Source organism: Corythoichthys intestinalis, chromosome 2 (genome assembly GCF_030265065.1).
Source record: "Corythoichthys intestinalis isolate RoL2023-P3 chromosome 2, ASM3026506v1, whole genome shotgun sequence".
Lineage (NCBI taxonomy): Eukaryota > Metazoa > Chordata > Actinopteri > Syngnathiformes > Syngnathidae > Corythoichthys > Corythoichthys intestinalis.
The window spans coordinates 67,897,749-67,912,268 of NC_080396.1; the positions used below are offsets into that span (position 1 = coordinate 67,897,749).

The 14,520-nt window shown below is 38.0% G+C and overlaps 1 protein-coding gene across 1 annotated transcript; it reads right to left on the minus strand.

The window, feature by feature from the left end:
• Positions 1-2,745: 2,745 nt before the first annotated feature.
• prim1 (DNA primase subunit 1) lies at positions 2,746-9,756 on the minus strand. Its single transcript, XM_057829486.1, has 13 exons — positions 9,497-9,756; positions 7,903-8,060; positions 7,726-7,832; positions 7,588-7,661; positions 7,362-7,498; positions 5,554-5,612; positions 4,516-4,627; positions 4,339-4,428; positions 4,131-4,263; positions 3,989-4,058; positions 3,804-3,910; positions 2,972-3,070; positions 2,746-2,898 (listed from the first exon to the last, which is right to left on the minus strand). Exons 1-13 carry the CDS (start codon positions 9,618-9,620, stop codon positions 2,879-2,881), a joined length of 1,290 nt encoding a protein of 429 aa, XP_057685469.1. The 5' UTR covers positions 9,621-9,756; the 3' UTR covers positions 2,746-2,878.
• Between the last annotated feature and the right edge of the window lie 4,764 nt (positions 9,757-14,520).

The following is a 14,520-nucleotide window of genomic DNA, read 5'->3' on the forward strand; positions in this document are numbered from 1 at the left end:
GTATGAAATTACTCCTATTATAATTTAAATCAAATTATCTTGTTAAAAAAACCAAATAAATGCCATTTGCCAACCTGCATTTCCTATTTTACCAAATTATCTGAAATGACCAAATTCAGGCCAAAATTAGGGTCCCATCCAATTTCCAATTAAGTTTGGATGTTAACAATGTTAATAACACAATGGTGTTCAAATTCAAAAAAAAAAAAAAAAAAAAATTAATGCCCAAACTGATCGACTTTAACAGGGTCCCCCCCAGGATTGATAAATCTAAATTCAAGACTTTTAAGACCTTTTTTTAATGCCATTCAAACTGAAAATGAATACTTTTCTCGCACCCATTATTTAGATCATATTAAATAAATAAATCACTGAACATCAAATTTAACCTCAATTACTAAGTTTGTTTGACAAAAGAATGCACATATATTGAAGATACAATTAAAACACATTTAAAGTAACATTATAAAGTCTGTCAGAATTTTTTTAAACACACACACGCACACAATAATTACGGACAAAAAGAGGAGGAGGACAGGAGTCAGACCAGCCATCATCTGTAACAGGCTAGCCGCTAGTGCACCTGCCAAGACCCCAGTGAACATGGCTAACTCTTGAGTTAAAACGGCAAAATTCACATTCATTCGAAAGGCAAACCGAAATGTTTAAGCAGGTCCACTGCCTTCGCATGACCCATAAACTGCTATTTAAAGTATCTGGCTGTAACTTGAGCCCCTATGCCATACTCCAAAACAACGGGAATATCACAGGACTTAACCGTGCAGCAGCTGTGTGTGAAAACAATTTGCCATGTCGACTGACATGGGAAGCAGTGTGCGTGAAAGAAGGCGTTAAATTCCCAGGTCACAGCAGATAGCTGATGACTTAAATATCATAGCGGCGGCCGATGTAACTTCCTCCCTCTTCGCAGTAAGAGGAAAAGCGGTAAACAAACATCGCAATTATAAACAAAGCAAGCTGGAAAAAGCTCAATTAAACTGAATATATGACCAAAATTAAAATGTCAATTATTACGTTGGCCCGGACCAGGGTTCTTGCTCGCTAACTTTTTGAAATAACTATGTATTAACGATGTATGAATGATAAACTAAGGAATACTTGTTATAAAATCAATAATTTGGATTATAAAAAAAAGGCGCTGTATGGTCATTGCAGAGCCAGAGCGTGCCTATACGCCCTTTTTAATCTTCCCCTCTGCGAGTCCGCAAAACCGCATCTGTTTATTTATATTTGACAAACTTTTCCAGCGTTATTTCGTTGTGTAAATAAATTTATAATGATCATAAAAATATGTAGTCTATTTAAACATTATGAAAATTTGTGTTTTTTTTTTTCCGCCAACTGAAAATTCATTACAAAAGACAGGCTTTTATGCAGACATCGTCACAAATGTTATCACACAAAACGCGGGTCGGGCTTTAATACCCGCGGACCAGTTCGGGTCGGGCTGGATTTTTTAGGCCCGATTTTACCTCTATCTTAAAGTCTTGAGGAGCTTAAATTGGCTGCAGTTACGAAGTCCAGAATGCTCCCTCCGGAAAAAAACACGATTTGACCAACTTTATGTTTAACAAACTTTTCCAGCGTTATTTCATTGTGTAAATGCATTTATAATGGTCATAAAAATATGTCGACTAAACATAAGAAAATGTGCGTTTTTTTCTGCCAACTGAAAATTTGTTACAAAAGACAGTTACGACATCGGGAACGCTCTCTTTGGAACAAAACGCAATATGACCAACATTGTGACAGCCGATTACGACCAAAAATGACGTAATATCCGAAACAGATCACCAATGGACTCATTTGAAGTATAGGAATGGTGGTCTGTTTTGGTGTTCAGAATCCACAATACTTCTGCCTGCAGGGTTTTCGTTCCACCGACAAACGGACGCATTCCCGATGCAGAGGTGGGTGGATTCTCCGTTTTGCCGGTTGTGGTGGTTTGGCACGCACAAGTTGCATTTTGATTTGTAGTGCAGTGCATCGTAAAATTTCTATGCGTCATCTTCGTTATGGATTTTAAAAAATAAAAAACTTTGTCACGGATATAATTTAGGTTGCACTGAGATGTGTAGGTTGCACTGAGATGTTCTTGAAAATTAAGACCACGGTGAAAAAAATCCATTCTTACAACAGCTAATTTAATACTTTCAATACCTTTAATAATGGAAAACTATATTCAATGTTTTTTATTACTTTTAATAACCCGCGGGTACCATGTTTAATCTCTAGAGTAAATATTTATTCATTTTTAATCTGACACCTCCAACACATTAAAACATGTGCCACATCAACTCGCTTTCGAGGACGACACAAATTGTTGAAATTTTGTATGGGCAATAGTTTCCAATTTTTGTGTGATGTAGAACTTCAGTTGCCAAAGCATTTTAGTTACGGATATCGTTTTTCTATTCTCAGTCATTCATATTCTGCATCTCACAGCTAACTATGACAGCAGGTGGTTTACACCATGAACTGAATTGTTGCCTGCAAATCAGAGCTTCACTTATAACAACTGAGAGAAAATAAATAATTTGAGAAATTTTAGAAGCTACGATGCTTTACGTTTAAAAAGAATAAGGAAAGATTGTGTTTTTTAAAAAATCCCCTCTGCATATGTTATGCCATATTCTGTAATCACAACATGTTTTGAATAGATATCAGATGAATATGATTTTTAATAATTACCATACAACAGAAGAGTAGAAACAGACAAAAAAATTCTTTTTAATGTTTAATTATGAATGTGTTAACGACTGCACAGTATATGGCTAACGATATCAAGCAGAATAATGAAGTTGTCGTTTTCAAAGAAATGGCATCCATATGGAAGCTCTCAACGAAGATGGTCAGCTTAAAATTCCTTTTGAAGATCTAATGAAGAAAAGTATGAGAATATTAATTACTTGAACATCAACATTTCTTTCTTTGACAAAACCAAACATACCACTCTTTCTGAGAAGTTCTCCTTTCCGTGACTGAGAGAGCCCATCCAAAAATGTATCAAAAAACTTGACATATTTTGCCAGACTGGTTCTTTTATAATCTGTATAAAGAGGGGAGTTTAGTGATTTGATGACTTTTTTCACTCACTCAAACTAATGTCAAAATATATTGACTTTTAAATTACATTATTGGATGGCTGAAAATGTGTTTTTCCACACGTTTCAATGATCAATATTTTAGACAACATAACATCCATTATAACTTTGGAGCAGAATAAAGTAACAATTACACACTTACAGTACAGGCCAAAAAGTTTGGACACACCTATATTCGTGCGTTTTCGTTATTTTGACTATTTACGTTATAAATTCTCAATGAAGTTAATTAAAGTATGAATGAACACGTGTGGAATTATGTACTTAGCAAAAAAAAAAAGGTGAAATAACTAAAAACATGTATTCTATTCTAGTATCCTTAAAGTAGGCACCCTTTGCTCTGGTTACTTTCTTTTGCAAACTCTTGCCATTGAGCGCCTTGAAAGGTGGAAAAGCGCTATACAAGTATAACACCACCACCACAACCACCATTCTCTTGATGAGCGTCAAGAGGGAGTCACCTAAAATGGGTTTTGACTTCACAGGTATGCCTTTCAAGGGTTGATTAGTGGAATTTATTGCTGGAGTTGGGACCTTCATTTGTGTTGCATTGGATGAGGTGTGTCCAAACTTTGGGCCTGTACTTTACAACAGCAGAACCCAAAAGCAGTAATTTATAAGTGGTTGTGTTTCACATTTCCTTCATTTTGTTTAAAATGAATGACTTTTTAAAGTCACCTCTTATTTTCCGTTTCTCTGTAGCTTCTTCATTTTCCTTGACTTCTGCCTGTTCATCCATTTCATCCTCACCCACCTTGGCTTGATCCAACTCATTGCAGATCAAACTACAAAGAGATTTAATCATCAACACTACAGTATATCAATCGTGGACACAAACCATGAGTTAATCAATTGTGGCTTACCTGATTGTGGGTACGCTGAAGGGATCAAACGTATCCAGTTCTGTGAGATCCATAGGAACAGAGATGCGCCCTGACCAGTTTTGAAAAGAGAGAGACATTGTAACAACTCAACCTCACAAGAGGAAAACTCCTCACAATCTACCTGTCTTAGGATGGACACTGAAGGGGCTCTTCAGCAAATGGTTCACCCCTTTACTGACATTCACATCAAGTCGCGGGTAACAATACTGCAACATGATTTCTTTCTCAAAGTGCTGGCCCTTCTTAGCAGTCGCCTGAGATAATAAGATTAATGGCATGCTATTTTATCAAAAGAAGTGCAATTATTTAACACAAAGACGATCACAAACCTGTTTCTTTCTGGCCTGTTCCATTACGAGTTTCCACCTGTTTTGCGGGTTGGTTTCATTCTTGAAGTCTTGCTGTAACTCTTTTCGAACATGTAGACTCATGTTAAGGGCAGTTGTTTGTTTAATGTGTTAATATAGGGGGAAAAAGTTACATTAAAAAGACAAGTCTAAAAGGATATCATCAGGCACAAGGGCCAACACTTGTTCTACAGACTCTTTGTAGCCCAGTATGTCCTGTTCCTGCAATGCATACATGGAAAAGTATCTCTCCACCACTGTCAAAGATTCTCTGTTGAGAGCAGAAATAAAGACTCGTTAGAAAAAAGTTCGCAGTTGACGTATAGGGCCAGAGGTGGATAGAGTAGCCAAAAATTTTCCTCAAGTAAAAGTAGCGTAACTTCAAAATACTCAAGTAAACGAAGTAATCCAAACCATTCTTGAAGTAAACTAGTATTCTGTGAAAAGAAAGTGATGAGTAGCTATTTTCAATGTCAGATTTTTTTTTTTTAAACAATGATCGTTTTTTCCTTCGCACAATGTCATATATATGAACTGTTATTAATAAACTGTACTATAACCTATTAAATGACCATATTAGGCCAAAGAAATACACACACAAAAAAATCAAATTCCGACTAGAAAATGATAAAGAAATGAAACATCACCTGTCTAAAGTGCATGAGTGCCCTCTAGTGGAGAAAACATTTTGAACCATAAAATTCAAACGATCATATTTCTGGCTTTCTGTTGTCTATTGATGCCAAATAAAAACTGGGAGAGAGGATGAAATTGCAATGTTGACTGCAGTGAAACAGTTGATTTTTTACAGCGCTACAGACACCATGTTATTATATTCGTGTGTGTGGTCATGTGACTATTGTTACGTCTGATTGGTATAATAGAATCGTGTGATTACTGTTACGACATCTCATTGGTAAAACTGGTAGAACCACTGTCAGTGTCTGGAAAAAAATGAAGTAAAACCTAGTACAGTATGTAGAATAAAGATTAAAATGTAATAACTAGTGTAGCTCAAAGTGGTGGAGTAACAGTCACATTTTTTCTTCACAAATCTACTGAGGTAAAAATAAAAAGTATGGCATGGTAAAACTACTTCTAGAAGTACATTTTTCTCAAAAAGTTATTCAAGTACACTAAATGTAATGCATTACTACCCACCTCTGCATAGCACAATATAAAAATGCAGAGAAATACCTAATAAAGGGATGAATTGGTTCAGTCAACACCACTTTCTTCACAGTTTCCTCCCCGCCCTGTGGAATGAAAAATCAGGTATAATAACCAACTTCTATTTACAAAGGCACATCAACTTCTAGTCAATATGGCTTTCTCTCTTTTTTCATAAAGAGTTGTTACCTTGACCAGTGTTGTCAATCACGGCGTTAGAGTATAACAGCGTTTCTAAGGGCTTAACTTTTTTCAGTAGTGAGCAATCTACGTCGTTACTGTTTCTGTGGATGTGAAGGGGTGCGTTACTACAATTTGGTTGAATGAAGCACGAGCTGTCTGATTTGTCACACATCAGCTGCCTGCCTGGAAAGAGCAGAGTGGAAGGGGGGAGGTGGGAAAGGGGGTGACGCCCTTGCAAACACGATAATTGGCTAGGTGGGCGGATCATGCCCTGTTTCACTGCACCCTCTAGCAAACATAACAAGACAGTGATAATGGCGACGGGCCAGGGAATTTCAAAGGTAGCGTTCTCAAACTTTAATCATTTTCAATATTTAATATTGTTACTTTACGGAATATTTGAGGGTAGTGTTCTGCTTATTGTGCAGGAGGCCTAACATACAGTTTCAGAGATTTGGACTGGTTGATGGTCAGTTAACATTTGCATTTTCTTAACAGACTGTAAAACACAGTGGTACCTCGACATACGATCGCTTCGAAATACAATTTTTTCGACATCCGGAGTAAAATTTGACTGTCCATTTGTTTCTACATCCGACGACATGCTCAAAATACGATGATTCATGACGATTTATGTTTCTTTGTTTTTCGGCAAGATGGACGCACGGCGGATTTTCTTGTGAGAGAAATCAACAAGGTTTCCAAAAAGGTTAGTGCAGGTGGTGAAAAAAAAGGGAAAAAGGTGACCATTACCATTGAAATGAAGAGGCAAATGATAGACAAATATGACAGTGGTGTTCGCATCCATAAACTTGTTCAACAATGTCTACCATCTCGAAGGTCCTCCTCTGACCTCCGCTCGCCAGTCTTTACAAGTTAAGGTGACAATTATTATTGTAGTCACATCGCCATCTTCATCAGGTTTTTAAGCATTTATTTCAGAACTTGTGCAACACAACACACCTACTGTCTGCCCCAGTGGACGCCAACAACAACAGAACATTAAAAGAGAGAGTAAAATCTCCACCGCACCTTTCTCACTCTGTCACGTCAGCCACGCGGTGCGTTCAGGTACAGAACACGTAACACATTTGCCACATGAGAACCGATTCTTACTTACACTACGCTATTACAGGAGTTATAATTATTACTATATTATTATTTGATTTTTATTTATAATTGATTTGATTTGCTATGTCTATTTGCCATTTGTATTAGTAACAGCAGTATTTATGAAGAATTTAGTGTAGGTTTTCGGGCTATGGAATGAATTAATGGAATTATAATGTATTCTTATGGGAAAATCCTGCTCGGCATACGACCATTTCAACTTAACAAAAAAGGTCCTGAAACAAATTAACCTCGTACGTAGAGGTACCACTGTATTTGGTCCAATTAAATACCAAATGTTCTAAAAGACTGTATATAGTGTTTTTTATTCTTGAATCAGTTAATGTAAACATCTTTGATGTGAAAGATGCAACAGAATGTATAATGCAATAACGTGTACAACATGAAAAGTAATGTCAGATACTTTGCTGAATAACTAAAATGAGGTAACCGAGTTAGTAACTCAATTACTTTTTGGGAGAAGTAATTTGTAGCAGTAACTACGTAATCACTTTTTCGAAGTAAATATTAACTAAACTGACCTTGACTAAACTGAGGTATTCTGCCACTGCAGATCGAGCAGATACCGAAAGTGTCCTGGCAGCTTCATCACACACCCAACAATGAACACCCCGTCTGCCTGAATACACCCACAGGAGGTGCTGAAAACCGAAGTCCACTAAAATAATGGGCACACACACACAACAATTAAATCAACATTATTTTAAGATATTGAAGAGGTATACTGTATAAGAAACGGCAACATACCTCGAAGAGCTCTGTCCAGGATCTGTATTGCGATAGTCATCAGGGTCCAGCACTTGGAACAAATGTCTGCAGCACTGTAAACAAAGTTTACTCTCAGGTGTAGTCTATCCCAAAACAAAGGGAATAAAACTGACTAACCTGCAGCATCTTCTGACATCATCGTAATCAGTCATGTCAATATCAAACACAAGTTCCTTCTCCAGAGCCTGAAAGGTTCCAGACTTCACCGTATTATGCTGACTGGGCTGAGAACAAATATCAACAAAGAGTGTTAAAAATGGAACGCCAATGGCCTGAAGTGTTGTGCTCTCATACCCGGTGACTATAGACTGCTCCAATGTCAATTTTGTAAGGGTTCATCTTCTGCATTTCCTTCTCCAGTTCGTTCTGTGTGGTAAACGATTGGTAGCGGACGTATATGTCGTCTTTGAGGGTGAAGGAGAACTCTCGGTTCTGGAAATAATTTTTCTGCACTGATGTTGCAAATGGGGAAAAACAAACATACATGTATCATTCCATTTAAGTGATTAACTGTAACATACATGGCAACGATATTAACTCTTCCACTGCCACTGACAACGATAGGTAGCATTTGAACTGTAATGGCTGGCGTTGAATGATCACGTTTCAGTGACAGAAGTGGTAATCATAGGCGGACTTTGACTTTTGGGGCAGGGGGGCACAACATGTTGATGACCCCGAAACGCAGTGTCAGCAATAAAATTAACTTACAAGAATATTTATAATAATAAGTTGTCAATAAGCGATTTTCGTTTCCCATCATTCTTGAGGGGAATTCTAAATCAGCTGCTTAGGCAATACTTTTTGCCAAGATTGTCATCCATTGAATATGGTATGCCTGCCGGTGTCGTGCCAATGTAGTTACCCCAGTCAAAAATTTTATCCCCTGGGTGGAGCCACAAGATTTGTGTCTTTATTATTCAATTAAAAAAAGTTGCACCAATGAAGAAAAAGTTCTTTCAATCAAAATATATATTTTCAAAAAAAGTTGCTTCATTAAAAAAAAAAAAAAAAAAAAAAAAATGTGTTTGAATGCGAAAATAAATTTGAAACTCAAAAAAATGCATGTGAAAGCTATTTGTCTTTGATTGATTTTTTGTTTTTAATTGAATCAACTTTTTTTATTGAAGTAATGTTGATTTGTGTTTGGGCAACATTTTGGCTAGGACGTTTTTGTCTTTATTATTCAATCAAAAATTAGGTTGCTTAAAAAAATATTTTTTCAAAAAGAAAAATCACTTCAATCAAAAAAAGAAACAATTCAATCATAGAAAATGTTTTTGAATGCGAAAAAATATTTGAGATTGAAAAATGTGCATTTGAACACTTAATTTTTCATTGAAAAAGTTTTCTTTGATTGAAGCAATCCATTTTGTGTTTGGGCCATATTATGGGTAGGACATTTGTGTTTAAAATCATTCAATCCCATAAAAGTTGCTTCAATCAAAAAAAAAATATATTTTCAATCAAAGAAAAATATAATTTGAAAAATAAAATTGCCCTCCCCTATTTTTTTTAATTATATGCAAAGCAAATGACCGTCTAAGGTGCTAGTCACATGACCTCTTCGAAAGATAATGTTGCTCCCATTATAAAATTTTATTTTTTTGTTCATTTCATTCATTTTTGTTGCCGTTTTATTGTTTTACAACTTATATATATATTTATATATATAGGAAGGTCAATTTCATGCAATGACACTTTTCGGCCACCGGGGGGGGCTGGGCCCCCTTAAATTCCGCTTATGGTGGTAATACGTCAAAGTTACTCTGTTGTCAAAGTAAAAACAGTTCACTTTAAAGCAGAGCCGGTTCGTCTATCACCGTCAATGGCAGGCAGTCTGTTAAAAAGAAAGTAATAGCCTTAAACCACAAAAGGCTGCACTAACCTCCTCCATAGTTGAGCCAGCGGTAGTACTGCGAGAAGGGAAATAGTCGTCGGTAGTAAAGCGGGAGTAAATCCGGTAGACTTGCTGAGTCGTAATTCGAAGATGACGATGAAGCTGATGGCATTTTACAGTACCGTGGCTGGTAAACTGCGAGTAAAATATCAGATTCACAAGTTTCACCACACAGCTAGGTTGACAACACGGTGTTTTTTGGCGACGAACACAGCGCGGGAAAATGCTCCAGTATTCACAAAGAGCCAATAAGAAAAGCGCTAAGTCATGACGTAACCGGAAGACGAAAATGGGAGACGGGACACTCACAGACTTTGACGTGTACTTAGATATATTAATTAACGACAATATTACAAGAATTTCGTAAATATGCTCTATCTTTCAATTTCTACCTAGCTGCTGTGATACACGAGGAACCGAAGTGCTCTCTGGATATAGGGGATTTGTAGCTTTAACAAGGTAGCCGATATGCGATCAAATTTTTTGTTAAAGATCGCTGGGTGATGTCCATTCATAATATAAAACTCATACATTTTTTTGAAGTCCAAACAAGTCCTTAACAACAAAATTGTAGAGTTCAGTCATGCTTTAAAAACGAGACCATTTCGAAAACTAAATAAATGTCGTCCAACTGCAGAGGGCGCAAGAGGTTTAAATTATCTTTGATTGGGATCCACTAATAACTAATGTTCAATTAAATTCGTAGTAAATGTACTGATGTTCTAATTGAAAATTAAAAATCTAACCAGTAACAATAAAAAGCCAGACGAACAGAAAATTACCCCCCCCCCCCCCCCCCCACCACCACCACCACACTTCTAAAAATGAATTTTTACTATTGGCGTTACTCATTATTTAAAATAGGGACAATACAAATTTGTAAAAATATAAACATAGATATGCAAAGTGGTAGTACAGTCCCATAGGTTGTGGGTTCGATTCCTTGCCCTGGTGACCTTTCCTAAGTATCCTTGAGCAACATACTGAACCCCACGTTGCTCCTGATGCTGCATCATCAGTAGGTAAATGAGCATATAGTGTCAAAGCACTTTGAATGCCTTGATGGTGAAAAGACGCTATACAAGTGTAAATCCATTTACCAAGATTATAACCAACGGTTAATTCACAACTTTGGGCAGGTTGATGTCAACAACATAAAACATGGTTGCGTTATTGCCTGAACATGGGTAAATGTCGGGGTGGTTTAACTTTAAAACACGTTTGGCAAGGTTAAGTACTACTCAGTTGTGTTCATTAAAAGTAGGTCATACTGGCATCTGCTATGGAGCAAGTTGACCAACATAATCAGTTAGCATACTGACACGTGGCTGTTACAGTCTTTGGCTGAGCCAAGTATGTCATGCTATCAGAGTACTCTATCCCTTACTCAGAGAAATGGCGATTTTAGACTTTGCATGCCCTCTCTATTTTACCAAAAATATGTATATACAGTGCATATATACAAATAATTAATAAATAGTTCAGTGTGTCAATACCTAATTTCTCACAGCGCCAGGCAGCATGAGAGGGATGTCAACCCATCACGGATTCCCTCTGTACACGAACGGTTTTGAAAAGCCAAGGGCCTCTGTGACAGCTGAACGCTGGTCGCAAATTATGTTGTCCTCAAGTCATCATGCTCTACTTCCTCTCAAATTGGTTGACTCTAGTATTCTCTGTTACTGTATATTTCAGATTAATGGAGCCATCTGTCATTTGCATTTGGCATAAGCAAGGCAAGCATTAGGCCTCGGTTGCCCTTTGTCAGCAGGAGTCAGATTTTTCAGACATCAGCTCACAAATGTTACATTTGGGAAACATCCAAATTTGTACCGTAAAATTCCTCATATATTAAACAGCGACATTTTGCTCCTTATATGAACCAACAAATTTTGTCAGACCTAAGTAAGTCTGAACTGAGATGCAAAATGGTTCTGCTGTTGCAAAACTACAAACATTTGCTACCGTGCTACCTGCTTGAGACCAACTACAGTGCGTACGATGGGGTCTGAAAACATTTTGAAAATTGATTCACGATATTAAAAACATTCAAATATAGTTAATAGATATTGATAGATATTTCAAATGGAAAGTGTGTAGCCATATTTATTTAATGCACAACACTTAAATGTTACATGAATTGACAACAAGAAACAACTAGTATGAATGACATTCATATAATAGACAGTTGCTCAAAGTAACTAAAGTGATACCTTGGGATAATACAGCTTTGGTAGACAAAAAAATTCATTGTTTTTCAAAGCTGTTTCGCTTCACATTGCGAAAAATTATTCATCACTCGAAAGATAGTACGTACTGTAATAGATCATTCCCACTCGCCGCACTGCAATAATGTAACTATGTTTGACTATGATGTAAATAAAAGAAATATACACACCACAGTTTTCATGTTTATAAAACAAAAGAAGAATGTAACTTTAACAAGACATGCTTTTTCAGGCCCAAACAGCGAGATGAACTATAAAGCAATGGCTGCCCGAGTTAGCCCGTCTTTTAGCACTTTGTGTTTGCTAGGAACTTGAGTAGTCATGTGATAACATCTGTAGAATGGCAGCAAATTTAATGTGGTGTTTTAATGTAACTTAGAACGAATCAGTCAATTTACATTTAAAACGCAATTCATTATACGAAAAAAACATGACATGAAAGTCACTCCGGAACGAATAAATCTTGAGGTACCACTGTACGTGCAAACAGCACATTTTGGGATAATGGAAAAATAATGTCCAAACACAAAGAAATGACTTCTTATGGCAGCGGCGCGGGAAATGGGGTGCTGAAAGAGCTGTAGCACCCTCTGTTTTGTTTTTTGGGGGGGTGGGGGGGGTTTGGTAGATTAATATTATTTTTCAATCAATGAATAAAACATATTGAAACAATAGCTTATTTAACTTTGGGGATTAAATATATATGTCAAAATGTTTTTTGTTGTTGTTGTTAATAACATGGTCACCACCTGACACCTTGCTTGTTACCAGATAATGTTGGATGGGAAAAACAAAATAAGATCCTTAGCACCCCCTGCTCTGAGTGACTTCCAGCACCCCTGTCTTATGGATGCTGCCAGTTTGTGAGGTCAGTTGTACCCACGCACATACAGATGGATTGACTCAAGCACAGGTGCATGTTATAATGACATAATGAAGAAGGGAGGGTAATTTGGCATTTGGTTTCCCTGAAATGGTTGTTTTTCACCCTTCCCCCCCCCCCCAATCTAAGTGCAATGCAGTGTTAAAGTGCCTGTGACAGTATAAAGAAAATCTGAAATAGCATTACTATGTGAATTAGAATCATATGTTGAGACGATTCAACTATATACAACAATTTGACAAAGCGCAGATGAAGAGAAATTGGTCTTTCAATCTGCCGTTTAACCCCACCTGTCATTATAGTGCTGTAGCGTCCCCAGCTGGAGGATGACGTCGGCAGGGTCACAGTTTAATCTGATTTAGAATTCAGCCCATTAAGGGGGAAGATTCAGAATGAGGAAAATGTGACGAAGAGAGCAGCAAAATGTCATTGTTTCAATCTCTCCAATATTTTTACACGATATTCTTTTGGTCATGACAAATAACAATCTTGTGCTAAATGGAATATGAAATATGAAAAATGCATTTATTCAGTACGACAGGGCAAAATTACTTGCCTGGCTCTGCCAGACTATTCTCCCTGTATTTTTCAAACACTGAGAGAAATAGTCTGGGAACCATCCCATTAACGGCCTTTTCGAGCAGGTACAAAATCAATCGACAAATCAGATTCGTTTATTTGCGTGACGTGTTCGTCACGAGCAACGTCACTCTTGCGCGCCGAAAGTCGTCTCCACAACACAGATGGTCAACGGGATAACCGAGAACATGTTCCAATCCACGGTAAATTCTGTTTTAAATGACCAAAAACACAGCGACACGAGTCATTGACAATAGTCTGTCTCGCGCTAGCCATGTTGAATAAACTCCGCTCTCTTCATGTTTACTTCTGCGCGCAAGTCCCTCGTCCTTCCGTCGTCAGTTAATAACGTCACGTCTGCCCGTCGCTGATTGGTCCACTCCGCTGTCTGTTTGCTGTGGCTTGCTCCGCCCTGGAAATTGTATCCGTGGGAATGGTGGCCAGACTCAATAGCTGGAACAGCGTTGAGTCTGGTGTACCAGGCAACAAAATTACTGCATTATGGTAAAAACTCTCGACTTCTTGCACCTCCGGAACGGTATTTTATGCCACTGGAGTTAGTCCGGCTTTCATCATTTCCCTGCCCTGGCTTCGGAGACAGAGGAAAGAGCGTAAACAAAACAGGAGGCGTGACAGCTTGCCGACATGCTAAACCGAACCGAGCTGCGTTTCCAAGTCTTATTCTCGCCTTTCGAAAACGTAAAATCACACAAAACTACCCCGGCTCATGTCACACGGCAACGGGATTGATTGTCTTCACCGATAGACCAAACCTCCGGCGGCGAGCAAGTTACAGCTCGCCGTTCCCCTGCTGCGGGCAGGAGTGCTCATTGCCAGGGAAGAAGCTGGAGAATGACCGCTGGACAAACCGGCCGACGTCGGAGGAGCGCGTGGCTGCCCGAGCCCAACCCGAGGATAGTGGTCTATTGGCACACGAAGAGGGCAGAGAGGGATGGAAGTCTGGACGATATGGAGAACCGTAGACAAGCGGGAAGCTGCACGAGCACAATCCGAGTATAGCAGTCTCTCGCGAAGAGGACAGAGGGGGGTGTGCGACAAGCCGCCAGTTGTCGGCCAAGTGGCCTTCTTAGTGGACAAGGAGCATTGTCAGCCACAAGATGCAAGCTACCTCCTTATTAAAACGTGTGCCATGATCCCAGTATTTGAGATACTGGTCCTTCTAAAAAAAATTAGCGTATTGTGATAAGGTTCATTATCTTCTTTAATGTACTGATAAACATTAGACTTTCATATATTTTAGATTCATTAAACACAACTGAAGTAGTTCAAGCATTTTATTGTTTTAATATTAATGATTGTGG

Coding starts and splice junctions, on each gene's coding strand:
- prim1 (XM_057829486.1), bottom strand. CDS start 9,620: ATGCCATCAGCTTCATCGTCATCTTCGAATTACGACTCAGCAAGTCTA. Junction 4,264..4,338: donor AACAGGCCAGAAAGAAACAG/GTTTGTGATCGT, acceptor TTATTATCTCAG/GCGACTGCTAAGAAGGGCCA. Junction 2,899..2,971: donor AGAACTTCTCAGAAAGAGTG/GTATGTTTGGTT, acceptor TTTCTTCATTAG/ATCTTCAAAAGGAATTTTAA.